The sequence below is a fragment of the Stenella coeruleoalba genome (assembly GCF_951394435.1).
Source record: "Stenella coeruleoalba genome assembly, chromosome: 15".
In the NCBI taxonomy this organism is placed as follows: Eukaryota; Metazoa; Chordata; class Mammalia; order Artiodactyla; family Delphinidae; genus Stenella; species Stenella coeruleoalba.
In genome coordinates, this window is record NC_137161.1 from 13,689,252 (window position 1) to 13,717,186 (window position 27,935).

Sequence of the window (27,935 nt, forward strand, 5' to 3'; positions counted from 1 at the left end):
GGGATTTGAACCTCTCTTTTGGCTCCTGATCCATGCTTTAATCCACTTCTCCCTACATCTAGAGTCTTTCCCACTCTGTTGCATTAAAAATAGTGTTGGCAGGTCCTGGCGCTGGAGCTGAGGCTAGCTCATGTATGTTGACTAGTTGAGCTGGTGTAGAGTTTAACCCATTGAATCCTGACTCTGAGGATCCCCATTTGGCAGATGAGGAAACCAAGGCAAGAACGCAGCAGCGTGTCCAAGCACTTGTGAAGTCCCTGCGATGTCGCGAGTCTAACCCCATCACCATAAACAGCTTTCTTGAGGTTTCTTGCACATCTGAGGGGAGCTGGCCATTTGAATGCCTGTCACACGTTTATGGTAACAGGACAGCCCAATAATACAGAGCCACTTCAGCAAAGGGGCAGGATCTAAAAGGTCTTTGGGAGGCCCCAGTTGGCCCATCTGAACACTTTGTTTTGTTAAATGGTTTGGTTTCTGTTCTCTCTTCCCCCACCTGCTCAGGGGAGCAGGAAGTTGGGAGTTTTAAGGTATTTTTAAGACTCAGGCATAGGTACGACTCTATCCTCCTATAAAAGTTTGAAACCCAGTAAGGAGGGAGGTAATTTACCAACAGCACCCTCACTCCATCTGTTGTGGAGTTTGGCTTCGTTCAGCATTGCAGGACCTTTGAAATGAGAAGCCTGCGAGCTCCCAAGGGGTGGAGCTGGCCCCTGGCAGGTGCAGTGGCTGGGTGAACTGGCCCCTGCGTCTCCCACAAATGGACGACATGCCATTTGTAAGCTTGGCTCTGGTCTCTGCATCTGGACCGAGGCGGGGGCTGGTTTAATCGCTGTTTGTTTTGAGATTTACACCCGTGAATGGGCCAAACCAATTTCAGTGGCAGCTTAGCCGATTTGTCTTAGAGCTTTGTGTTTAATAGAATGACTGGGGCGGCCTTCTTCCTTCGTGGCTTTAACATCGAGTTAAAGCCCTTTGCTTGAATTACATAGCCAGCCCTTCCTGCTCCAACCCCCTCTGTTGCTCTGGCGGCCTGGTTGAAATCAAATAGAATTTCTGTACTCTCCTCCCTGCCCCACACCTACAAGCTTTATATGTTTCTTTATTTGTAAATCTGTCTTTTAACGAGTAACTTACTTTTTCAGCTTCACCAGCCTCCACCAAGACAGGACAAGCGGGGAGTTTATCTGGCAGCCCGAAACCTTTCTCTCCTCAAGTATCAACACCAATCACGACGAAAACAGACAAGACGTCCACCACGGGAAGCATCCTGAATCTTAACCTGGGTCAGTTGGAATTTTGGGAAGCCTCTTTCCGTAGCAGCTATGAGTATTTCTGCAAGTTGTAATGTCCTCTTTTGTGTGTGGTTCTTTTTTTTTTTAAAAAAAAAGATTGGTATTTTAATTTTTTTTGGCCGCACGACCTGTGGGATCCTAGTTCCCTGACCGGGGATCGAACCTGTGTCCTCTGCGTTGGAAGTGTGGAGTCTTAACCACTGAACCTCCAGGGAAGTCCCTGTGTGTGGTTCTTGAACCCTGAACTCTTTTCTGTGTACAAAATTTTGAAAAGGTACAGTGGATGGAGATGAAGAGAGATCAGTACGAGGAACTAGCAAGGGATTTCCCAGAGCTTGTTGACATGCAAGGCTGTTTTATCTTGAAATACCTTAGGCCAGTGTTTACAGCCTTGGACCACAGTAACACAGTTCTTATATTTGTAAATACGTATATTTAAAGTTATATATATATGTGTGTATATACACACACACACACACAGACACACACACACAGACACACACGGTATATATTGTTTTATGATTCAGTATTTACTTTTCTTATGTATAGTGCGTTCTGACATATTGTTTTAATTCTTTTTTTTTTTTAATGCTAGTCTTCATCCTTGATGTAGTAGTTTTTTTGTTTTTTTTTTAAACTCATTGAGTTTCCGTTGGTTCTTTTGAAAGCATTACCTTAGGCCAAAGTCTTTAACAAAAATTAGCACCAGAAATGCTAAACACCCAACTAGGAAGCTATTTTATTAAGCCATTCAGTCATGAGCCCTGATTTTTATTGAGCATCTGTTATGTGCTGTGCACTGTTTTAGACCTGGGGCGGACAGTGGTGAGTGAGGGCCCTGCTCTCTTACACAGCTTGGTTCTAGAGAGGGAGAAATAATAATCAAGCTAAAAAAACTAAGAGAGGTCAGGTCATCATGGAAGGTAAAAGGTATTCATATGACAAGGAGAGAGCTGGGCAGGATGGGGGTGGGAGGAGCAAGAGGCAGTGGTTAGGGAAGGCCTCTGAGGAGGTGATACCTGGCCAAGGATTTGCATGACAAGAAAACCCAGCCATGTCGGTGTTCAGAGGAAGAACATTCTAGAAGGAACAGGAAATCCAAGGCCTTAGGGTCAGGATGAACTTGGTGTGTTATAGGAATGGCAAGGAAGCCCGGGTGACGTGTCCTAGTGGGTGAAGGGGAGATGAGGTCAGAGAACACAGGGACCTCATGGACCTTGGTGTGGGACCATTTGAGCAGAGGAGGGATGTGAACTGACTGGGCATTTTGGAAGGACCTCTCAGGGTGTTGTGTTGGGAAGAGCCTGTGTCAGCCATTCTTAACCAGGGGCAGTTCCCCCGACCCCCCAGAGGATACTTAGCAGTGTCCAGAGACATTTTCGGTTGTTACAACGTGGGGGTGGGGTGGGCTCTCACCACTAGCATCTAGTACAGGCCCCCCCAGCAGAGATTTACTGGGTGGCGCCTGTGTTGACAGATTTGGTTATGGCAGGAGAATGGGAGCCAAGAGTTCAGCTTTCGATTCTGTAAGTTTGAGATGCCAGCTAAATTCCTAGGTGGAGAGGTCATGAAGGCAATTGGAGGCTGAGTCAGGCCAGGTCAGGGCAGGAGGTGTAATTCTGGGAATCTTGATTTATACGTGGGATTGGGTTCAAGCAGTAGTTCTCATAACTCAGGGGAGGCGGAGAGTGGAGGACGCTGCTGGCATTCCTTTAGTGGTTGCAGACCAAGGATGCTGCTAAACTTCCTACAACGCGTGAGACAGAGCCCACCACGACAGAGGATTATCCAGCCGCAGTGGCAACAGTGCTGAGGCTGAGAGACCCTGGTCCAGAGCATAAAGAAGGAGTGAGGGGCCTGGGCCGCTTGCACATGTTAGACCTCAGGAAAAGTGAGCAGAGGAGGCTGAGAAAGCGCAGGGGAACGAGGAGAAAGCAACACTCGGGGAGTGTGGCCTACTCCGGAGGCCTTGAGTATACCGGGTTTCAGGAAGGGAGGGGCGGCCACCCTTGTGGAGTGATGCTCCGGCCTGAATCCACAGCCTCTGGTGGTCACAGCCCTCTGGGTTCATCTTGTCCTGAGATGTCATTTTCAGATGGAGAAACAGAGCACTGGAGAGGCGACCCTAGGATCTGGGATTACAGAGCCAGAGGTGGCCGGGCTGGAGGGAGCCTGTGTTTCCATGGAGGCTGGGGCCTCATTTACCCAGGTCACCAGGTCGTGCAGCCCGGAAGTGATGGGACAGTCCGGGTGGTGGCTTGAGGGGCTCCAGCTCAGGTTGGCTGGTGGGAATTCTTCACTTGAACCCATGGGGACCCATCCGTTCCCCTGGGGAACACTCATCGTTCTCAGCAGTGTGGTTTGCTTTCTCACACCCTCCTCCCACCTCTGCACCCCCGAAAAGAAAGCTGTACAGAGACGTTCTCACAGTCATGCTTCCTCTCTGCCAGTCATGTGTGGCAGGAGTAGCTCCTTCCGTAAACCGGGCTGTCCTTGGGCGTCTGTGTGATGCTCTGGGTTTTTCCATTTGGCTTGACCCACGCGTGGGAGTGAAAGGTTTTTTTCGTGGGTTGTGTATTGGAGGTGGGCACGGCAGAGTACAAGGCTCTCCTGTGCAGAAGCTCCCCGCGAGCTCTTTCCATTCCTGGGACCAATGCCTCGTTTTGTCAGCGGAAACAAATGCATAGGGAATGTGGCGTTTTATGGGTAGGAATTTCAGTTACCCAGTGGCAAGAGGATCAGGTAGGGATTGGTGAAAAGTGCCGTGGATGGGTAGAAAAATAAGAAAGTGGAGGGAAATGCTGAATAATTCTCATGGGACTTGATGTCTGGCATCCATGTAACTGCTTTGAACAGACAGAAATGAGACAGTGCTAGGGATCATAATGACATCATTGTATCTAACAAAACAGTGTTTCATTAAAAAAAATAACTGGAAAAGGCAAAATTACTGAGATGGAAGAAAGATCAGTGCTTGCTGGGAGTTGGGGAGGGTTTGACTACACATCACAAAGGGATTCTTTGGTAGATGGAATTGTTCTGCATTCTGTTTGTGCTGGTGGCTACTCGCATCTATTGCAGGTGTTAAAAGTCATATATTCTCCAAAAGGTGAATTTTACTTTCTGTAAGTTAAAAGTATTAAAAAAAAATACAGTGACCTTCAAGGTAAGGTAATAACCCCATTGCACAGAGAAGCAAAGTTACCTACCCAGGATCAACACGTGGTTTGTGGTTGAGTTTGGCCTTTAGACTCGGGCTTGTCTGTGTGTATCTCGGACTTTTAACTGAGATACGAGGACTGAAATGCTGCAGGACAAGGGCGTGTTTTGATTTTCATGGGCCCTCGCCACTGTGCCTCTTTGTGCTGCTGGGTTAGTCTGCCCAGCTGTAGGGTCAGGGGTCAGGTGAAGGTTTGGATGGACGGTCGCATGAAGGACAAAGTGCCTTTCTAAAGGAAGCAGCTCCCACAAGTTGAACCTGTGCTGTCCAACTCTGAATTTTCAAGAAAAAACAGCAATCCAGATTTTTTATGTGAACTCTTCTAGGTTTTAAAAGTTGACCGTCAGTTTCATTAAAAACCTCTATTTGGGGGCTTCCCTGGTGGCGCAGTGGTTGAGAGTCCGCCTGCCGATGCAGGGGACACGGGTTCGTACCCCTGTCCGGGAAGATCCCACATGCCGCGGAGCGGCTGGGCCCGTGAGCCATGGCCACTGAGCCTGCGCGTCCGGAGCCTGTGCTCCGCAACGGGAGAGGCCACAACAGTGAGAGGCCCGCGTTCCACAAAAAACAAAAAACAAAAAACCACCTCTATTTGGAATTCCCTGGCGGTCCAGTGGTTAGGACTCGGTGCTTTCACTGCTGAGGGTGCGGGTTCGATCCCTGATAGGGGAACTAAGATCCCGCAAGGTGCGGGATCAAAAATAAAAAGTAAAAATAAAAATCTCTATTTAGGCCAAAGAAACAAGTACAACCAAAAATACAACCACCAGCCCGTGGGCTTTTCTCTTACAATTTATTTTGCTGCATGACGGAGGGGAAGGCCCTGCACGCCAACACACCGGGCCTCATTTGCTGTCTTGGGCCCCTTCTCTCTGCTCTAAAATAAGGAGCCAGGCCAGGTTCCAGCCCCCTTCTGTGCGTCTACGGCAGTTACAAAATAAGTCCCGAATAAGAATGAGTTTATGGCGCAGGGGGAGAGGGGACCAGAGTGGTTCTTTCCTTCCTCTAGACTCCTGTGTGCTTTCTCTGGGAATCCTCTCTCCTCTCGCACACGGTGTTTGCTTTTGGCTCAACAAACGCAGCAGTTGAGTCGTCCTGTTAGTGACAGAAATGTGCCTTGATGCTCCGTCAGAGATGCCGACGATGGAACGTAGTCACACCTGAAGGCTTTCTGCTTGTTTATTCTTCCACTGTTGCTGTTGTCAGGCCTGCTTTCTTTTCTCTGCAGAAAGTGAGACTTTGAGGACGTGGATGCAGGGCTGGGTACCCCGGTTGCCCAGATGTTGTCTTGATATTTTTTTAAAAAATAGTGAACAAGGTGGGGAAGGTCTCTGCTTGACTGATGGATAAGAGCGTCTGCCAGGGTCTCTCGTCTGAAGGACGTTGTTCCCTTGACGGAGCTGCTGTTTTGTGCCTCCTAGAAGACCATTCGTTATAGTCTGCCTACACCTTTTGAATAAAGGAGATTTTTTTTTTTAAACTAAAAAAAAAGAAGTGCTTATAGTTTTCTTTTTTTATTATTATTGTTATTTTTTTTGTGTGTGTGGTACGTGGGCCTCTCACAGCTGTGGCCTCTCCCGTTGCGGAGCACAGGCTCCGGACGCGCAGGCTCAGCGGCCATGGCTCGTGGGCCCAGCCGCTCCGCGGCATGTGGGATCTTCCCGGACCGGGGCACGAACCTGTGTCCCCTGCATCGGCAGGCAGACTCTCAACCACTGCGCCACCAGGGAAGCCCTAAAGGAGATTTTTTTTTTAAACTAAAAACAAGAAGTGCTTATAGTTTTCTTTTAAAACATTTTGTTTTGATGGCTGTTGCTCTCACCTCATAGTGGCTTGTCTTCCGTCAGGGCACCGTGGCGATGGCTCGGCTGTCCGTTAGGGCCTTCTGATTTTTGTGGAGTCACACGATTGAAGAAAAAAAGTTTTGTTTTTATAAGTAATGAATGCACACGGTAAGAGAAATTTCAAAGTACAGAAAGATGTCTACTGAAAAGCCAGTCTACCTGTAACCTCTGATCACCTGTCTCTGTGACCCCCTTATTCACCCCCAAAAAAAGGGTGACCACTGTTGGGTCTTTTTTTTTGTTTTGTCATCCTCTGACTCTGTTGGCTCTTTTTTAGTCTCCTTGGGGAGCGCTTCTAGACATCAGCCTGGGTGATTTGGTCCCCATTTGGCAATGTCTAGACACCTGTTTATTATCCCAACTGGGATATGGGTGCTACTGGCATCTAGTGGGTGGAGGCCAGGGTTGCTCTCAAACATCCTACAGTGCCCAGGACAGCTCCCGGCCCTTACTCTGACCTCCCCACCCCGCAAAAGAAAGACTTATCCAGCTCCAAATGTCAGCGTTGAGAAGCCCCAAGAACACATATATTTGTATCTCTGTATTCCCTTTCCTTCTTTTCTCCCACACACCAATGCTAATGTCCTTTACTGATTATTTTCCTTTTCCTTAAACAGATGGGCTTTCCATATCACCACGTAGAGAGCTCTGCCCCTGTGTTATTTTAGCAGCTGTATTTTTTTCCGTTTAAAGGTAAACTGTAACTTATTTATCCAGGCACCTTATTTATTGAGTGGTTTTCCATTTTTTGCTGTTGGAAATAGCTGCAGTGAAGACCCTTGTGCCCACGTGGGAGTGAATCCGCAGGATACATTCCTAGAAGTGGAACCTGACGGTCAGAGGCCATGTGCTGTTGACATTTGGAGAGAGGCTGCTAGATCGCCCTCTAAAGGGTGGCTCTGATTCACGCTCCCTCCAGCAATGGAAGATCGTGCCTCTTTTCTCTAGTGCGGGTATTTTTTTTTTTATCCCCGGTTTCCACTTATAGCCTCAGCTGTCTTCATATCAGCTGAAAAGTTCACAATGTTGGCAGCAAGGGTGGATTCCGCAGATATTCCTGATATAGAAGGGCAGAGGTGGAAGGAGTCCTGATAAGCTGCTAGGAGCTAAATGAGAAAGAGAAGCTCTTCTTTTCTCCTTGCGGAGGAGAGTCGAGTTCACACACAGCTGAAAGTTGGAGAAAGATAATTACATTTGGCTAAACTCCTAAAAGTCTGCTCCCAGGGACCTGATGATTAGCCCCCTCCCAGGCTTTCGGTGGTTTCTTCTTAGAATAAACGTTACGGTGGCTCATTGACCCGAGAAACCTTATTTTGTGAAATGAAATGCTTCACCTTCTTTTCATTCCTCTTGATTATGAATATTCAGGCTTTAGGCTAAAGTTAAGAGATTGCATTTACTGCAGACCCACACCGGTATACACGCGTGTGCACACACACACTCGATTATTCTGGTGATGTGTAGATCTATTTTTATGATCCCCGAGGTTTAGGTACACAAGGGTTAAGGCAAATCATGAGGCATTTCCTTTACTCACAGACAGGATTGGTCCAGTACAGGGGCTCACAGCCTAACCTGCCAATTAGAATACCTGGGGAACTTTTAAAGGGCCAATACTCAGGCCTCCCCCTCGCCAGTGAATTCAGTCTCTGGGGGTGGGGCTGAGGCATCAGGATTTTTTTCTTTAAAGCTCCGGGCTGGGAGGGGGGCGATCTCAGTGTGCAGCTAAGGTTAGCAGTCACTGGACTAGTACAGGGGCTGGCAAAATTTCCAGCCTGTGGACCAAGTCTGGCCTCCGACTTGTTTTTGTAAATAAAGTTTTATTGGAACATAGCCACATCCATTTATTTAGCACATCATTTTATGGTTGCTTTTGCAGCAGAGCCTGTACACCTGCAAAGCCTAATTTAATTTACTCTCCAGCCCTTTATGGAAAAAGTTGGCTGACCCCTGCCTGGTAACTGCTGTGTGGAATCTAACCACATGGGAGTGTTATTGAGGACAGAGTGTCCTCCTGTCACGTGGGCAGCACTGCCATCTCCTGCTACCCCCCTTCATGGGAAGTATTTTTCTGAGATACTTCTTTTCCAGCTTGATGCTTGAAAAGGCTGCCTTTTCCCTCCAGAATGCAGTGTGCTTCCTCATTTCTGAGAGCAGAAATGACCAGACGGGCCTCCTGTCTTTCCCCTTCTACTGTCATGTTTGCAGCTCAGGTGTTGAAGTCCGTAAGTCCTGATCATACTGCTGTTTAATTGGATCTTCCCTTTTTTCTTTCTATGTTCCCCAGTCCTTCTCCTCTTCCTCCTGTTTTTGCTGTTCTATCCCTGTTTCACTCTCTCTGTTCTCTTTGTAAGGTGCTTCTCCAGTAAAATTGAATATTCTTCCCTCGTCTGAAATAGTTGTGCATTCAACCGTCCCCCCCGCAAGCATCTTCAATGCTGGCCTTGATAGGTTCTCTGAAGAGTCCCCGATCAGCACATGCACACACACCAGACAAACACATGCATGCACATGCGCACACACGGGGATGTTTTTTAAGAGCCATTTCTTTAATGACAAGGATGGTGTCCCTGTTTGCTTTGAAAGCTCACTTTTGGTCTCCCTGGTGACGAACCGCAAGTGTGTTTTGGGGACAGGGCCCTTTCTCATCTTACCTCATTATGGTGATGAATGAAATGGGAGCGATTTGTGGCTCCAATCACCTACGAGTGAGTTGGGTGGGGCTTTGGGGAGACCTCTGATCCCCTTAAAGGAATGAATCTCCGGCATGCGTTGTGAGAGCACGCGTCCCTTCCTGGGTGTAGGGCAGGGTGCGAGGGTCAGGTCGAGCGGGGAGAGCGCAGGCTTTGGAGGGCCTTTGCAATCCAGCTCTCAGTCTGCATCTCGGTCTCTGTAACAGCCTGATGGTTTGGGGTGGAGGGTAGCAGGGGGGTGGAGAGAAGTCAGGGAGTGAGCTCACAGCTGGTAGAACCAGCTCACAGGTGGCTTATCTTTGCCCTTGGTGGATGCCACATCCTTTTGGACCTGCTTTCTCGGATTGGCCAGGGTAGGTTGGACACCCGCATTCTCTGCTCGAGGGTGTGTTGGAGGGGATGCCAGGGCGAAAGACAGTCTCTCATTGCTTTCTGAGCCTTTGCAGTCACCACCATTTGGTCCCCTTTTTATGTTTTGGGGGCCACTAGAGGAGGCAGCAGAGGAGGTGGGGAAGGAATTCAAGAAGTGCAAGCTCACGGACCCTTTGGAACCTGGGCCAGTTTGGTCGTGCAAAGAACCCGTGGCAGAAGTAGCGGAAGTAGGACCTCTGGGCCTGAGTCATTAGGCAGAGACCTTTGCCTGGGGTTAGAGTGAAGCAAGAAGACACAGGTTCATATCCAAGGCTAATCTGTTGCCCATTCCTCAGATAGATGCTGTGAGCCAAAGGGAGGTACAGCACACTGTCTGGAGGGTCTGCCTATCTTGTGTGTTCTCTTTCTTTCTAATTTGAGCTCCAGACTGAGTCGACTAAGAATGAAGATTGAAGTCTCCATGGTGAACAAGGAGCTGGTTCTCTCTCTTATCAATGTGTTCTCTCTGCGAGGCTCGGCGCCTCTCTCGGATACAAGCCCTCTCTGATCTGGGCCTGGAATTCAAAGCAAACTGGCCAGACTCAGTGTCACTTTATCTGCTGCTGTTGAGATTGAACATATTACTGTAACCTTTGGCCTTGGAGGATCCATAATGATGCTGAGTGTCACAGACAACCAGCCTTCTGGCTGGGATTGTGCATTTTCACCATGGAGAGCAACCCAGGCGATGGTTCAGTAGAAACCTGCCAAATGTTCTCTCAGGCTCTTATCTCCAAGTGAGCCCAGGCCGTCCAGCAGATGATATCGTTGGGACGAATGACAAAAACGTCTTAGGTTTTTTTTCCTCCCGGGCTCCTAAGGGTGTTTTTGAGGAGGAAGCTAAGTGATGAGCATTGTCTGCTATTCCCTCCAGTGCCTGGTCTTACGAGGGTGTGATGGTGTCTTCCAGATCGAAGCAAGGCCGAGATGGATCTGAAGGAGCTGAGTGAGTCGGTCCAGCAGCAGTCGGCCCCTGTGCCTCTCATCTCTCCCAAGCGGCAGATTCGCAGCAGATTCCAGCTAAATCTTGATAAGACGATAGAGAGTTGCAAAGCACAATTAGGTATGTCTCTCGGTTTGCTTACCTCATCATCATCATCATTACTCTTTTTAGGGAAACCACCCGGATGAAATTAAAGCCCCATCCTGGCTGCCTTTTTAGCAGCTGGTTTAACCTTGAGTTGTTTGTTCAACAAAAATAGATTTCTACTCATGGCAGAATATTTCAGATTTGCTAGTTAATTGTTCAGAAGGGCTTTTTGAATTCCTCAGAGTGTATTCTTTGTGGCGGCCTGCCAACTCGAGGTGCAGGTTGTAAGAAAGTTTGGAAGCAGAAAGAGCCTCCTGAGCTTGCCTTTGTGCTTCCTCTCTGCTCACGTCAGTGTCTCCACTTCAGGGTCAAGTGTATCCCACAAGTGTCCAACACAAACCCTCCCCCTCCAGGCTAGGCCGCTTCCCCCTCGGCACATCCATCCTGCTTCTGTATCTGTCGCCTCCTTTCCTCTTCCCTGTGCTGCTGCTTTCTTACACTGCCTACCTGAATCCTGTCCCAAAGGCTGAGCTCGGGCATCACCTCCTCCAGGAAGTCTCCCCTGACTGCCCTCCCCATCTGCCCTCCTTTGCTACCTTATGTCTCTGAAACATCAGTGGTTCCTTTGTGTGGTGGTATCCCTCCCAAACTAGACTGGAAGCTCCTTGAGGGCAGGGAGGTTGCCTTATAAGGATTTGCCTTCTCCAAGGTGTACTTGGTCTTATACACATAGTAATGCTCTGGAATATTTGTTGAATAGGTAAATAAAGCCAGGAAGGTATTTATAAAGAAGTAGGGGCCAGCTGGGTCTCAGGAGAGAAAGCCAGTCGAAGGTGAGGTTTACATGTCAGTGGTTTCTCTGGACTTTTGGGTGAGAAAAGAGTTATAGTTGGGAGTCATCCAGGCTGTCAGAGGAAAGCATTCCTTGCTGGGTTGCTTGTTTGGATGAAATTTTGTAGGCCATTTAGACACCCCTCTTGGGTCCTTCCATGCAGCTGGTCTAACTCCTTGGTTTATTACTGTTAATAAGAATTTTAATATTTCCATTTACCGAGGGCTTCCTATGCCACATGCACTGTGCATAGATTGTCCTGGGAGGTCGATACTATTATCAACACCATTTTCAGGTGAAGAAACTGAGTCTCAGAGAGGTAGTTCATTCGTTCAGGGTCACACAGCTAATAAAAGCAGAGGAGCAGGATTTGAATTCATATCCTTTGGGCTCCAGTACCCAGGCTTTTCCTGTCACATGTGTGGTCATGCTTGTCCTGGCATCCGACCATTAGTTAACAGTCGCATAAGCCCTAGGATCCAGAAGTTAAACCAGATCTGGGTTTTTGTGTTTTGATTCTTTCAGTTTTGACTGAGCCCTGGAGGAAGTGGGTATAATTCACTCATGATCCTGCGGGGCTGTTCGTGGCTCTTACCCTTTTAAGAGTTTCCCTTCCGTGTGTCTGGGTCAGGATAGTGACCCCACTCACGATAACCGTTGCTCTAGAATGAGGGAAACACAGAGTTGATGAGGATTTCCTCTTCAAAATTTTAGGGTGTAGTATTATTTACCTACAGACGGATGACACCCATTCCCGAGAGCAGGAAGCATAAATGGGTTAAATGGAACTGTTGTTAGAAATATACTTTTGCCCATTTTTGTCTGTATATGTATGAAACTCCTGCCGTTTTATTTTTTTCCCTTTTGATAGAGACATGGAAATGGATGACTTTCCTCTTGACTCCATTGCATGTAGAAAAACAATGCAAACACAGTGACAGTTGACTCTGCCTCAGTTCAGGGAGCAAGATGGGGACCGGGCAGCTGGGTCACCTGTAGGCAGTGCTCCCCCACCTGAAGGGGCCAGTGGCTCTCAGCCCCAGCGAGCCTTGCAGGCCTGTGACCCAGAGAGGCCAGATCTGCTGCTGTTTCAGCACAAGCCCGCCATCTTGATTTCTGTGAGATCTCCTGATTTGTGAACTGGCCAGCAAGTTCTAAGTTTAAAAAAAAAAGCCAGCAAATAACAAAATACCCAAAAGCATTGGGTCAAACCATTGCTTCCTAAATAACACGTCTGCTCGCCAGATGTGGCTCATGGGCTATGAGTTTGCAACCTCCGCTTTAAGGCTTTGGTTTATTTCTTTGAGTCCTGGACACAAAGGGTAAAGGACTTTAACGCTTTGGGAATTTGTGGGAAGAGTGTTGGTGGCGAGTCAGGAGCCCAGGGTTCTGGCCTCGCTTCTCTGTCTTGGTTTTCTTTGTGTCCTAGAACAAGTGATTTCTCTGGGTCTCTATTTTCTAATCCGTAAAATGGATCTGTTTTAACAGCGCAGGTCTGGCATTCCTTCCCTTCCATCCCTCCCATTGTCAGTGTCCCAGTGAGTTATCCATAATGCAAAGATTGAACTCTGGATAACTTCGAAATTCATGTTGTTTGGTCCCATGTCATCTTTGAATGTCAATAACTAAAACCCTTTGCAGACAAGTTCCATTTGTCGGCTGTCGTCAGCTGCAGCTTGAGCGCACTGCTAACCCCACCAGGCCAGTGTGATGCGATTTGAAATGTTTTTTTTTTTTTTATTCCAGCGTTGGGCGTGGAAAATGGTTGTGATTTTTTGGTCCTGCTCTTTATTTTGTGAGTACGCCACATGCTGGGTTTTCTTTTTGAATTTAGGCATAAATGAAATCTCAGAAGATGTTTATACGGCTGTAGAACACAGCGATTCTGAGGATTCCGAGAAGTCAGATAGTAGCGGTAGTGACTCTATCAGTGATGAGGAGCAGAGGTCCAAGAATGAGCCGGAAGATGCCGAAGACAAAGAGGATGCTCAGATGGACAAAGAGCCATCTGCTGTCAAAAAAAAGCCCAAACTGGCAAACCCCATGGAGACAAAAGAGGAGCTGAAAGTCAGCACGTCGCCAGCCAGCGAGAAAGCAGACCCAGGCTTGGCCAAGGAGAAGACTAGCCCTCAGCCCGACAAGGACTTTTCAGACAAAGCAAAACCCTTGCCTCATCCCACAAAGGATAAGCTGAAGGGAAAAGATGAGACGGATTCCCCAACAGTGCATTTGGGCCTGGACTCCGATTCAGAGAGCGAACTTGTCATAGATTTAGGAGAAGACCATTCTGGGCGGGAGGGTCGAAAAAATAAGAAGGAACCCAAAGAACCGTCTCCCAAGCAGGAGGGTAAGTGATTGTACCCGTTTCTGGTTTCTTGATTTGGTTTTAGAATGCCACCTTGCAATTTGTGTTATCTCAAGTCAGGTGACCCTCTCCCATCACAAAGGGTGGCGTAGCAAAGCTTGGATTGGCTCCAGGTCACCTAGCTAGTTACTGAGCTGGACCAGGACTTTTCACCTGCTCAGTACCCGATGTGGCTGATTTTGAGCACAGAAAAATAAGTCTCTTAGAAAGTAGTTGCTTCTAGCTGTTAGGTCATTTTTAGCCTCAGCAGCTTCTTTTCCAGTAGGCTCGCTCATTTCCCTAAAGTGTTTGTCAACATTTAGACATTTGACAAGGCTGAAATTGTTAGAAGTGTTCAGTTGGAAAATCTTGATAAGTTTAGCCTCCCTTACCTCTCCTCACGCTGCCCAGGCATCTCCAAGTGCTTTTTCTTACCAGAACACAAGACCATTTGGGTAGGTGGCACCAGAACGCTGAGTTCTTGAGCCACTAGAAATCAGACGGGCATTGTAGGATGCTGCCTGAGTTGGTGTTCCGCCCTATTTGCGATTAACTGACATGGGCCCAGGGTTTCTCAGCCTTGGCGCCGTTGACATTTTGTGCTGGATAATTCTTTGTCCTGTGCACTGGAGGGCGTTTGGCAGCATCCCTGGCCTCTTCTTACTGGATGCTGGTAGCACTTGCCCAGTGGTGGCCATCAGAAATGTCTTGACATGGCCGGATGTCCCCTCGGGGGCAGAATCTCCCCCAGTTGAGAACCCCACTGCCTGAGCTCAGCAGTTCTCTGCCGCTGAACCAGTAGTGGCTGCCCTCAAAGCTGCTGCAGCCCAGGCATGTCGGCAAACCCTCCAGCAGGAACTTGGGAATGAGTTGAAGGATGTCCCTCCCACTGAAGAAGCAGTCAGCACATTTTTCAACTGGTTTGGCTAGTGGGGGGTGAGGGGATTCCCACAGGCCTGAGAAAGATAATGAAGAATTAATTAAGGGCTAGGAGAAACATGGCCCGAGGACACATTAGAGGTTGTAGCCATAAAACCTCATGGACTTCGTGAGTTACTTAAGGGAGTAGCCAGGTTTCATTTTTGACTATGCTTAACTTCTGACAGGAGCTAATGTCTGAGTTCTATATCCCCTGGGGATTTCTTAGGCTGGCTTGCTTAAAGCAAGAGGGGGATGGGCTTTGAGAATCTTTCCTCTGTGTTTGTATCAACGTGACCTGTTCTGGAACCTCAATTCCTGCAGTTCATCAAAAGAGGATGGAATGTCTCTCAATGGTACAAGGGAGGAAGAGAGAGAGGCAGTTGGGTGGGACAGGAAGGATGGCCCACCACACCATCCTTTAGAATTATGAATGGCATCTGAAAAATCCGATTCTTTTGTGGATTGGGGTTTGAGGGACAACCTCAAGTGTTGCAGAAAACAATAGGAGTAGCATTTATTCCACGAGGTTTGTGGGAATATTGGGGCACAGATGGTAGTGTTCCTGTGAATGATACATTTATGCTATTCCTCTCTTTCTGGAGTGGATCTTTTTTCTTTTGCGGTACGCGGGCCTCTCACTGTTGTGGCCTGTACCGTTGCAGAGCACAGGCTCCGGACACACAGGCTCAGCGGCCATGGCTCGCGGGCCCAGCTGCTCCGCGGCATGTGGGATCTTCCCGGACCAGGGCACGAACCCGTGGCCCCTGCATCGGCAGGTGGACTCTCAACCACTGAGCCACCAGGGAAGCCCTGGAGTAGATCTTTTGATTGGTTGTGGGTTTTTGCCCCTTCCAGAAGGAATTTGTGACAGATTGATAAGAAACGAAATGAAAATCAAGAAATCAGTGTAAAAGATGAAGGTAGAATAGTGAGAGGTCTGGAGAAAATTTGTATACAAAAATACATACTGTTCCAGCCTTCAGAGTTAGCAAAGTTGGGCTTCCATTTTGACTCTGAGCTCCCTAGCAGTCAAAGCAAAAAGGGAAACATATGAGTCCCTTGAAAGATCTCATGTTTTCCTCCAAAATAAAAAGCATTCCAGTTGATTAAATGAAAGTGAGCTCTTCCTCCCACTGGTATCTGCAGGAAGTTTCTCCAGGAGTCCCCGAGTGTGTGGTGGACTTTTAAGCTGAAGATGTCTCTGAAACATAATTCAGAGTGGCTTCCCACGGGTTGGGGCAAGACTGCTTAGTCTGAAATCCAGAGCCCCCCTGATGGTGGTTTGGGTCTTGAAGAATCAGCTTCGTGTCAGTGATGTACTTTCACTTACGAGTTTACTAAGTGAAGGGCGTTTTGGAGAGTGCTTGGTGACCTCCAACTGACCTTCAGTTAGGAATGCGGCTTCTGCACAGTATATGAATCCTCAGATAGCAAAATGGCTTTTCTAGCTAGTGCTCTGAGAACAGAGGCCAAAGGAGCTCGCTTAACAACCTTTACTATGCTTACCCTGTAACATCAGTCATTTCCATCCTTCTCTTCAAAGTCGTTTTTTTAAGGTACAAGACCGTGACCAGAGTCTGGAATAAGTAGGTTAGTTTGATGGGGCCGCTTTTGGAGTGTTGGCCTTTAAGAAATTCACCCTTTTTGAGGCTACAGGTGATTATACACTCCCAATTTCTAGGACAATTGGAATTTTCCGTGGCCTTTACCCCGCCTCCATAAACCATCAGAATCCTCCAGAAATTAAAATGTTTTCGTGTCTAAATGACCCCCCCCCCCCAGAGTGCTTCGAGCCTGGAAACTTTTCAGACTGCACACTCCTGTGTTTTTATTTGGGAAAGAGCTCCAGCCATGACTCGTGCAGGCTGGTCACCCATCTGCAAAGCCACCTGTTTGCTTTTGCAAGACAGGAGAGAGAAAAGGACCTTTTTGCGGTTGCCCTTTGCCCAAGGAGGGACCAGGCTAGTTAATCAACCAAGACAATATATTTTTTGGTCACATGGCAGAAAAGGGAGGCATTAAAGTTGCTTCTGCAGGTTAGAAGCCCTGCCTGGGGGGACCCTCCCAGTGTGGGGCTTTTAGAAGGGCCAAGTTCAAAGCCACCTCTGCCCCTGGAAGGGGCAGGGGCTATATCCGGTATCTGGCAGGTCATCCTGGGGAAGGATGGGGGCTCCTCACTGCAGGTAGAGCTCTTCTCCCAGCCCACCCTGTGTTCCTGCCCATGAACTTGGCTGGACTCTTCCCCAGAGGAGCAGGAGAGCCAGCCAGGTGTGATAACCACCAAGAAGACACCCCCTCCCTCTGCCCCCCGAGTCAGAAAAGTCAGCCTGTCTTTTCCTCTCACACTCCTTGGTTTCCCCAAACCCCCAGTTTACTGAAAATCCCCCCTAGAATAATCAAGCCCATGCCTTTCCTGGGTGATAGAAATCTAAAAAAGACAGGTGTAATCCTTATTAAAGAGTTTGATGTCGAGGCACATTGTCAAGATCAAGGGTGCTGATTTGCACCCGTGTTTTGTGTGTGAAGCCTAGGGAATCCTCTCTGGGGGCAGGTTCACCTCTCCAGTGCCAGGGGCTGCTGCAGTGATTACTGACCACACACCCCTTTTACAGATGAGCACTCACGAGGTCACACCCCCTTCTACGCTGCTCAGTGCTTTTGGCTCTAACCTGCCTTCTTGCCAGCCCTCCTCACTGCCTGCCCTCACTTACCAAAATGCTGTCTATTCCTGAGCATGTCTTGGCTAAAGCTGTCCCCCTCCAAATTCTCCCTGCTGCCTGTTGAAATCCTACGCTCCACCCCCATAGCCCAGCTCCTCCCAGGAGACATACTCTGAAAGGCAGCTTTTTTCAAACTTGAGTCCCTCGCATTCATTATTTTTGCCATTCCTAAGTCCTGCCTGTATAATTACGGACTTAATATTTTTATATGAAACAACAGCTCTTTAAAAAAAAAATAAAACTCAATTTTAGACTTAAACTTGACCACCACACAGTAGGTAAAACAGTATAGTGTGCTCTACATAAAAGACGCAACAGGAATAACTACAATCAAAACAAAAGCAAGGCATCTAAATTCTAGATAAATACCATTGTGCTGAGGAAGGTTCTGCCCTTGGGGTGGAATTCCCTTTAGTGTTAGGTGTCAAGGCTACCAGGACCACACCGAGACTGTTCTGAAGGGAATCAGAAGAGATTAAAGAAGATACTCTTCTTTTTGGGTCACTTACTGTTATTCAGTGCTTTGGCCTATGGGAAGCCGTCTGGTTCTTTGGGGTACATGCTTTCTAGGTTCCCTGGCCAAAGAAAGCGTTTCTCTTAATCTCCGGATTGACTTTGGCTGGGTCTTTCTCAAAGTGCTTACCCAACTTTAACTTTGTAAAACAAGATACTTGTAGTGATTCTGTTCATCCACTGCGTTGTCTACTAGTAGGTGAGCAACTTGAGGGCAGGGGCTGGGTCAGGTTGGCCTCAGTCCCCCAGACGCCTTGACATAGACGTCTCAGATGTGAGCAAGTGCACGGAACACAAGGGGGCTGATGTTTTAAGATACGGCATGCTGCCGAAGTGGCCTGAGCGTATTGTGTAAGTGCCCATTCACTGGGGGTCTTTGGCATGCTAGCCTCTGATGGTCACCCAGAACTTGGTGGTGTAGAGACCCTGCAGGCCAGCCCGAGTCAAATCCACGTTTTGTTTGTTTGTTTTTTCACGCATTGGCTTTAGTCGTAGGTAAAGCTCCACCATCCACGACGGCGGGCAGCCAGTCTCCCCCCGAAACGCCGGTCCTCACCCGCTCTTCTGCCCAAACTCCCACGGCTGGTGTCACGGCCACCACCAGCACCACATCCACGGTCACGGCCCCGGCCGCCGCTGCCACAGGAAGCCCAGTGAAAAAGCAGAGGCCGCTTTTACCGAAGGAGACTGCCCCGGCCGTGCAGCGGGTCGTGTGGAACTCCTCAAGTAAGTTTCAAACGTCCTCCCAAAAGTGGCACATGCAGAAGATGCAGCGCCAGCAGCAGCAGCAAAACCAGCAGCAAAACCAGCAGCAAAACCAGCAGCCTCAGTCTTCCCAGGGGACGAGATATCAGACCAGACAGGCCGTGAAAGGTACCGAGCCTCCCCTTCTGCTCTCCGTGGCGCCCGGTCCCTTTTTGGCCACATGGACAGGAGAAAAATAATCGTTTTATTTTTTCAGTTCCCCTTGGTTTCCTGGTTACTGTATCCTGGAGGCCTCACACATTCCATTTGGCATTATTTTTAAAAATTGTTTTCCAACTTGCTTTGTACTTTTCTTTTTTCTTTTTTTTCTCATTTTATAAATACATGCATATGTTCTTCTTAGAAAGGGGTGAAGTAGACACATAGACACAAAAACGTGTTGTCCTGATTGATTTGCCATTTCATTCTCCACCCTTTCTCAGAGGCCACTGTTAACCGTAAGGTCTTTTTTATGCATGTATGCATATATATTTATGTATATATGTGACTTCATAAAATATTACTTTTTTTTCTTTTTTCTTTTTTAAAACGTGAAAATGGTACCATACTTGCTTTTTTCCGTGCCCCCCCTCCCCCCATCAGCATGTTTTGGAGGTCTGTCCATGTCAGTACATACAACTATACCTTATTCTTTTGGACTGCTGCATAGTATTCCACAGTTTATTTAAAGTATTCCCCTACTGATGGACATATAGGTTGCTTCCAGTTTTTTTTCCTGTTGTAAGTAGTGCTGCAATGAATACCTTTGTTTAAGTTTCCTCGTGCACATCCATGAACCCCTGGACATTGTTTTGGAAAGAGTACAGTGTGAGAAGTTGTTAGCAAAGGTTACCTTAATAACTAGCGATTAGCCTCACACACAAGAGGAGCAAGCGTCAAGAACCAGTTGCTGAAGTGCGGGATCATAGCTCCCGGCAGGAGGCTCCCTCTGGAGCTGATGGAAAGCTGAACCGTCTGATGGGTACCAGTTGGCCCAACTCTTGTGAGCACTGATGTAGAATCTTGTTCCCCTGGGAAACCTGCATCGAGATCCTTGAAGGTTGGGCTCCTTGATTGAAACTCTCACATGCTGAGTGCACCCCTGTGAGTAGGACTATTAAAAGAGTCGCAGCAGGACGTGGGGTTGAAGAGTAGCCAGTTCTTGAATTGGCTCCCGTTGAAACCCTTCAAAGATCGAGGGGAGGGCAGACTGAAAGATTGGACTCGCAGCTTTGAAGTACAGCTGGATTGATCTCGCTGTTTGAAGAGTCGTTGGGACAGAACCGAGTCTAGGATATTTCATGTTGGGGTGACCAGTTCCGGTCTTCTGAATTCATCCCCCTTAAGCATAGTGAGCCTTCCCCAGGGGAATTTAGGTGCTGGCAAGAAGGAGCTCATTGATGGTGTGATTCTTAAATCCCAGATTATCTTGTCAGGGATGAGCAAAGCTGGCCACTAGTTAAAGTAGTAAAGACAGATTTCAATCAGCTCTTTACTATTGCAATAGGGCAAAAAGTCCAGCGTGAACTAAACATGTACACAGGGGACTGGGCGTTTTAAAGGGAGAATTCGGGAAAAGGGATGGGGGTGGGCAGAGGCTCTGAAGAGTCAGAAAGTGAAAATTTACATAAAGTGGGAAGGGGGTGTTGGTCCATTTGAAACATCTGGGTTTGCTAACTGGTACCTATTGAAGGTAGGCTCCGACCCTCCCACAGAGACTGGGAGATGGGCCCCATCATTAGGTGTTGGCTGGAATATATAGTCAGTTCATTCGGCAGCCTTGTGTTTTCTCAGTCAGGGACCTTAAGGGGGCAAGGGTCATCCTAGGGATGCAGCCTTGAGCTGTTAGAAAGTATATTCGTCTTTATAAACCAAGGTGGAAGCCTCGTTGAGAAAGAGCTCAGAGGAGCCTGGCTAGGGTTTGGCCAAGGAGAGAGTCTTTGTCACTTGAAAATAGAGAAACTCGCAGGGCGTTTGTCAGAGGCTCTGCTCCCCACCACAGTTTCCTACTGGGATGGCCTTCCCGCGGCAGTGGGATGACCAGGACCCTTTGCTTTCCTAGCTGTCCAGCAGAAGGAGATCACGCAGAGCCCGTCCACCTCCACCATCACCCTGGTGACTAGCACCCAGTCGTCGCCCCTGGTTACCAGCTCGGGGTCCACGAGCACCCTCGCCTCTTCAGTAAGCGCAGACCTGCCCATCGCCACCGCCTCAGCTGATGTTGCCGCGGACATCGCCAAGTACACTAGCAAAGTGAGTGCCGGCGGGACGTGGGAGGGTTGGCTTCCCAACAGGAACCACTTGGGTCATGACCTTGCAGGTTTTAGAGGGTGCTTGGGAGGGAAAACCCTGCTTTTACTGAGGATCTCTCAGACCAGACTCTTCCATTTGGGGCTGATGTGGGGTGTAAGCAGAGAAATATAGAAAGGACTGACCCTTCCTCTGAGAGGACTTAGATTCTAAGAGGAAAATGACATAGAATCGAAATTACCCTTCGGCATTCAAGTCACTCATTAGGAACAGATTTTCCTTGAGCTGCTGAAGCAGATGACTGTCCTTCAGTTCACAGCCGACCAAGGGGTTAGTTTGCATTTAGAAGCCGTGTGGGACAAAAGTGACAGAGGCTTAAACGCAAGCCTTGCAAGGTTCCATGCCTGCACTTAGATCTTTCCAGCAACCAGGGTGGACCGGGGAGTGATGGATTCCCTCCCGGACTCATGCACACTTCGGGCACATTCCTTGTCGAGCAGTGTGGTGAGCAGGCTCGCCTGCCGTCTGTTCACTCACGGGCACCCTCTCGGCGCAGGCTCGCTCTTCTTCTCTCTCTCTCTCTCTCTCTCTCTCTCTCTCTCTCTTAAAGTTTATTTTATTGAGGTATACTTGATTTACAATGTTGTGTTAATTTTTACTCTATAGCAAAGTGATTCAGTTATTCTTTTCCATTATGGTGTATCACAGGATATTGATTATAGTTCCCTATGCTGTACAGTAAGACCTTGTTGTTTATTCTATATATTTATAACAGTTTGCATCTGCTAATCCCAAACTCCAGTCCATTCCTTCCCTGCTCCCTCTCTCTTAATTTGCCAAGTGCTTTTATGCTTACCGTTGAATTCAGGTGAATAAAAAGCCTGTAGCTCTCGGACTTCCCTGGCAGTCCAGTGGTTAAGACTCTGCGCTTCCACTGCAGGCCGTGTGGGTTCGATCCCTCGTTGGGGAGCTAAGATCCCTCATACTGCACCGTGCAGCCAAAAAATAGGGGGGAAAAGAAAAGGCTTCAGTTCTCCTTGCTGTCAAATGAGAGTGCTCTGGAGTGATGTGCAGGTTCATGTCAGTAGACCACCTGGTAGTAAGAATAACCACCAGAAAGGCAGCTCCTTGGGAACAGGGTTTTATCTGTTCTGCTCATTGCTGGGGCTTAGAACAGTGTCTGGCACACAGCAGATGCTTGATACATAGTCGTCAAATGAAAGCATGTTGCTGCCTAACTAATTCTCATTATTGGGCTTCTTAGTATCATTAACTCTTTTTTTAAAAAATTATTATTAGTTATCTATTTTATACATATTAGTGTATACATGTCAATCCCAATCTTCCAGTTCATCACCCCCCCCAACCCCCACTTTCCCCCCTTGGTGTCCATACGTTTGTTCTCTACATCTGTGTCTCAATTTCTGCCCTGCAAACTAGTTCATCTGTACCATTTTTCTAGGTTCCACATATATGCTTTAATATACGATATTTGTTTTTCTCTTTCTGACTTACTTCACTCTCTATGACAGTCTGTAGATCCATTATATCTGTACAAATGACACTATTTAGTTCCTTTTTATGGCTGAGTAATATTCCATTGTACTACATCTTCTTTTTCCATTCGTCTGTTGATGGGCATTTAAGTTGCTTTCATGACCTGGCTATTGTAAGTAGTGCTGCAGTGAACATTGGGGTGCATGTGTCTTTTTGAACTGTGGTTTTCTCTGGGTATATGCCCAGTAATGGGATTGCTGGGTCATATGGTAATTTCTATTTTTAGTTTTTTGAGGAACCTCCATATTGTTCTCCATAGTGGCTGTATCAATTTACATTCCCACCAACAGTGCAAGAGGGTTCCCTTTTCTCCACACCTTCCCTCTACAGCATTGGTTGTTTGTAGATTTTCTGGTTATGCCCTTTCTAACTGGTGTGAGGTGATACCTTATTGTAGTTTTGATTTGCATTTCTCTAATAATTAGTGATGTTGAGCAGCTTTTCATGTGCTTCCTGGCCATCTGTATGTCTTCTTTGGAGAAATGTCTATTTAGGTCTTCTGCCCATTTTTGGATTGTGTTGTTTGTTTTTTTAATATTGAGCTGCATGAGCTGTTTATATATTTTGGAGATTAATCCTTTGTCCGTTGATTCGTTTGCAAATATTTTCTCCCATTCTGAGGGATGTCTTTTCGTCTTGTTTGTAGTTTCCTTTGCTGTGCAAAAGCTTTTAGGTTTCATTAGGTCCCATTTGTTTATTTTTGTTTTAATTTCCATTACTCTAGGAGGTGGATCAAAAAAGATCTTGCTGTGATATATGTCAAAGAGTGGTCTTCCTATGTTTTCCTCTAAAAGCTTTATAGTGTCCAGTCTTACATTTAGGTCTCTAATCCATTTTGAGTTTATTTTTGTGTATGGTGTTAGGGAGTGTTCTAATTTCATTCTTTTACATGTAGCTGTCCAGTTTTCCCAGCACCACTTATTGAAGAGACTGTCTTTTCTCCATTGTATATCCTTGCCTCCTTTGTTATAGATTAGTTGATCATAGGTGTGTGGGTTTATCTCTGGGCTTTCTGTCCTGTTCCATTGATCTATATTTGTTCTTGTACCAGTACCATACTATCTTGATAACTGTAGCTTTGTAGTATAGTCTTGAAGGTCAGGGAGTCTGATTCCCCCAGTTCCGTTTTTTTCCCTCAAGGCCGCTTTGGCTATGTGGGGTCTTCTGTGTCTCCATACAAATTTTAAGATTTTTTGTTTTACTTCTGTAAAAAATGCGATTGGTAATTTGATAGGGATTGCATTGAATCTGTAGATTGCTTTGGGTAGTATAGTCATTTTTACAATATTGATTCTTCCAATCCAAGAACATGGTATATTTCTCCATCTGTTTGTATCATCTTTAATTTCTTTCATCAGTGTCTTATAGTGTTCTGCATACAGGTCTTTTGTCTCCCTAGGTAGGTTTATTCCTAGGTATTTTATTCTTTTTGTTGCAATGGTAAATAGTGTTACTTTAATTTCTCATACAGGTTTTTCATCATTAGTGTATAGGAAAGCAAGAGATATCTGCGCTTGAATTTTGTGTCCTGCAACTTTACCAAACTCATTGATTATCTCTAGTAGTTTTCTGGTGGCATCTTTAGGATTCTGTATGTATAGCATCATGTCATCTGCAAACAGTGACAGTTTTACTTCTTCTTTTCCAGTTTGTATTCCTTTTATTTCTTTTTCTTCTCTGATTGCCGTGGCTAGGACTTCCAAAACTATGTTGAATAATAGTGGTGAGAGTGGACATCCTTGTCTTTTTCCTGATCTTAGAGGAAATGCTTTCAGTTTTTCACCATTGAGAATGATGTTTGCTGTGGATTTGCCGTATATGACCTTTATTATGTTGAAGTAGTTTCCCTCTATGCCCACTTTCTGGAGAGTTTTTATCATAAATGGGTGTTGAATTTTGTCCAAAGCTTTCCTCCATCTATTGAGATGATCATATGGTTTTTATTTTCCAGTTTGTTAATATGGTGTATCACATTGATTGATTTGCGTATATAGAAGAATCCTTGCATCCCTGGGTTAAATCCCACTTGATCATGGTGTATGAGCCTTTTAATGTGGTGTTGGATTCTGTTTGCTAGTATTTTGTTGAGGATTTTTGCATCTGTATTCATCAGTGATATTGGTCTGTAATTTTCTTTTTTGGTAGTATCTTTTTCTGGTTTTGGTATCAGGGTGATGGTGGCCTCATAGATTGAGTTTGGGAGTGTTCCTTCCTCTGCAATATTTTGGAAGAGTGTGAGAAGGATGGGTGTTAGCTCTTCTTTAAATGTTTGATAGAATTCACCTGTGAAGCCATCCGGTCCTGGACTTTTGTTTGTTGGAAGATTTTTAATTACAGTTTCAATTTCATTACTTGTGATTGCTCTGTTCACATATTCTCTTTCTTCCTGGTTCAGTCTTGGAAGGTTATACCTTTGTAAGAATTTGTCCATTTCTTCTAGGTTGTCCATTTTATTGGCATAGAGTTGCTTGTAGTAGTCTCTTAGGATGCATTGTATTTCTGAGGTGTCTGTTGTAACTTCTCCTTTTTCACTTCTAATTTTATTGATTTGAGTCCTCTCCTTTTTCTTGATGAGTCTAATGGTTTATCAATTTTGTTTATCTTCTCAAAGAACCAGCTTTTAGTTTTATTGATCTTTGCTATTGTTTTCTTTGTTTCTATTTCATTTATTTCTGCTCTGCTCTTTATGATTTCTTTCCTTCTTCTAACTTTGGGTTTTGTGTGTTCTTCTTTCTCTAGTTCCTTTAGGTGTAAGGTTAGGTTGTTTATTTGAGATTTTTCTTGTTTCTTGAGGTAGGCTTGTATAGCTATAAACTTCCCTCTTAGAACTGCTTTTGCTGCATCCCATAGATTTTTTTTTTTTTTTTTAATGCGGTACGTGGGCCTCTCACTGTTGTGGCCTCTCCCATTGCGGAGCACAGGCTCCGGATGCGCAGGCCTAGCGGCCATGGCTCACGGGCCCAGCCGCTCCACGGCATGTGGGATCTTCCCAGACTGGGGCACGAACCTGTGTCCCCTGCTTCGGCAGGCGGACTCTCAACCACTGCGACACCAGGGAAGCCCCATCCCATAGATTTCGGATTGTTGTCTTTTCATTGTCATTTGTCTCTAGGTATTTTTTTATTTCCTCTTTGATTTCTTCAGTAATCTCTTGGTTATTTGGTAATGTATTGTTTAGCCTCCATGTGTTTGTGTTTTTTATGTTTTTTTTCCTGTAATTGATTTGTAATCTCATAGCGTTGTGGTCAGAAAAGATGTTTGATATGATTTAAACTTTCTTAAATTTACTGAGGCTTGATTTGTGACCCAAGATGTGATATGTCCTGGAGAATGTTCCATGTGCACTTGATAAGAAAGTGTAATCTGCTGTTTTTGAATGGAATGTCCTCTAAACATCAATTAAATCTATCTGGTCTATTGTGTCATTTAAAGCTTGTGTTTCCTTAGTAATTTTCTGTTTGGATGATGTGTCCATTGGTGTAAGTGAGGTGTTAAAGTCCCCCACTATTATTGTGTTACTGTCAATTTCCTCTTTTAGAGCTGTTAGCAGTTGCCTTATGTATTGAGGTGCTCCTATGTTGGGTGCATATATATTTATAATTGTTATATTTTCTTCTTGGATTGATCCTGTGATCATTATGTAGTGTCCTTCCTTGTGTCTTGTAATATTCTTTATTTTAAAGTCTATTTTATCTGATATGAGTATTGCTCCTCCAGCTTTCTTTGGATTTCCATTTGCTTGGAATATCTTTTTCCATCCCCTCACTTTCAGTCTGTATGTGTCCCTAGGTCTGAAGTGGGTCTCTTGTAGACAGCATATATATGGGTCTTGTTTTTGTATCCATTCAGCAAGCCTGTGTCTTTTGGTTGGAGCATTTAATCCATTCACGTTTAAGGTAATTATTGATGTGTATGTTCCTATTACCATTTTCTTAATTGTTGCGGGTATGTTTTTGTAGGTCCTCTTCTTCTCTTGTGTTTCCCATTTAGAGAAGTTCCTTTAGCATTTGTTGTAGAGCTGATTTGGTGGTGCTAAATTCACTTAAGTTTTGCTTGTCTGTAAAGCTTTTGATTTCTGCATCGAATCTGAATGAGATCCTTGCTGGATAGAGTAATCTTGGTTGTAGGTTCTTCCCTTTCATCACTTTAAATATGTCATGCCACTCCCTTCTGGCTTGTAGAGTTTCTGCTGAGAAATCAGCTGTTAACCTTATGGGAGTTCCCTTGTATGTTATTTGTCGTTTTTCCCTTGCTGCTTTCAATAATTTTTCTCTATCTTTAATTTTTGCCAATTTGATTACTGTGTCTTGGCATGTTTCTCCTTGGGTTTATCCTGTATAGGATTCTCTGTGCTTCCTGTACCTGGGTGGCTGTTGCCTTTCCCATGTTAGGGAAGTTTTCGACTATAATCTCTTCAAATATTTCCTCGGGTCCTTTCTTCTGCGACTCCTATAATGCGAATGTTGTTACCCAGAGGTCTCTTAGGCTGTCTTCATTTCTTTTCATTCTTTTTATTCTGTTCCGCAGCAATGAATTCCACCATTCTGTCTTCCAGGTCACTTATCCGTTCTTCTGCCTAAGTTATTCTGCTATTGATTCCTTCTAGGTATTTTTCATTTCAGTTATTGTATTGTTCATCTCTGTTTGTTTTGTTCTTTAATTCTTCTAGGTGTTTGTTCTTTAATTCTTCTAGGTCTTTGTTAAACATTTCTTGCATCTTCTCGATCTTTGCCTCCATTCTTTTTCCGAGGTCCTGGATCATCTTCACTATCATTATTCTGAATTCTTTTTCTGGAAGGTTGTTTAGTTGTTTTTCTGGTGTTTTATCTTGTTCCTTCATCTGGTACATAGCCCTGTACCTTTTCATCTTGTCTATCTTTGTGTGAATGTGGCTTTTGTTCCACAGGCTGCAGGATTGTAGTTCTTGCTTCTGCTGTCTGCCCTCTGGTGGATGAGGCTATCTAAGAGGCTTGTGCAAGTTTCCTGATGGGAGGAACTGGTGGTGGGTAGAGCTGGCTCTTGCTCTGGTGGGCAGAGCTCAGTAAAACTTTAATCCGCTTGTCTGCTGATGGGTGGGGTGGGTTCCCTCCCTGTTGGTTGTTTGGCCTGAGGCGACCCAACACTGGAGCCTACCTGGCTCTTTGGTTGGGCTAATGGTGGAGTCTGGGAGGGCTCATGCCAAGGAATATTTTCCAGAACTTCTGTTGCCAGTGTCCTTGTCCTCACGGTAAGACACAGCCACCTCCTGCCTCTGCAGGAGACCCTCCATCACTAGCAGGTAGGTCATGTTCAGTCTCCTATGGGATCACTGCTCCTTGCCCTGGGTTCCGATGCGCACACTACTTTGTGTGTGCCCTCCAAGAGTGGAGTCTCTGTTTCCCCCAGTCCTGTCGAAGTCCTGCAGTCAAATCCCGCTAGCTTTCAAAGTCTGATTCTCTAGGAATTCCTCCTCCCGTTGCCAGACCCCCAGGTTGGGAAGCCTGACGTGGGGCTCAGAACCTTCACTCCAGTGGGTGGAGTTCTGTGGTATAAGCGTTCTCCAGTTTGTGAGTCACCCACCC

The 27,935-nt window shown here is 46.2% G+C and overlaps 1 protein-coding gene across 22 annotated transcripts in view; it reads left to right on the forward strand.

The window, feature by feature from the left end:
- The window catches only part of ZMYND8 (zinc finger MYND-type containing 8), a 159,566-nt gene that overhangs the window by 112,063 nt on the left and 19,568 nt on the right, over positions 1-27,935 (forward strand). For 17 of the 22 annotated variants that reach the window (XM_079945633.1, XM_079945646.1, XM_079945628.1 and 14 more), the window contains 5 exons: positions 1,146-1,286; positions 10,374-10,526; positions 13,160-13,672; positions 18,313-18,696; positions 20,630-20,820. In XM_079945633.1, the coding sequence (XP_079801759.1) occupies positions 1,146-1,286; positions 10,374-10,526; positions 13,160-13,672; positions 18,313-18,696; positions 20,630-20,820 (1,382 nt within the window). Of the gene's footprint in view, positions 1-1,145; positions 1,287-10,373; positions 10,527-13,159; positions 13,673-15,252; positions 17,082-18,312; positions 18,697-20,629; positions 20,821-27,935 lie in introns of those variants that run through there. The other 5 variants (XM_079945630.1, XM_079945644.1, XM_079945647.1 and 2 more) reach the window with 2 other exon arrangements.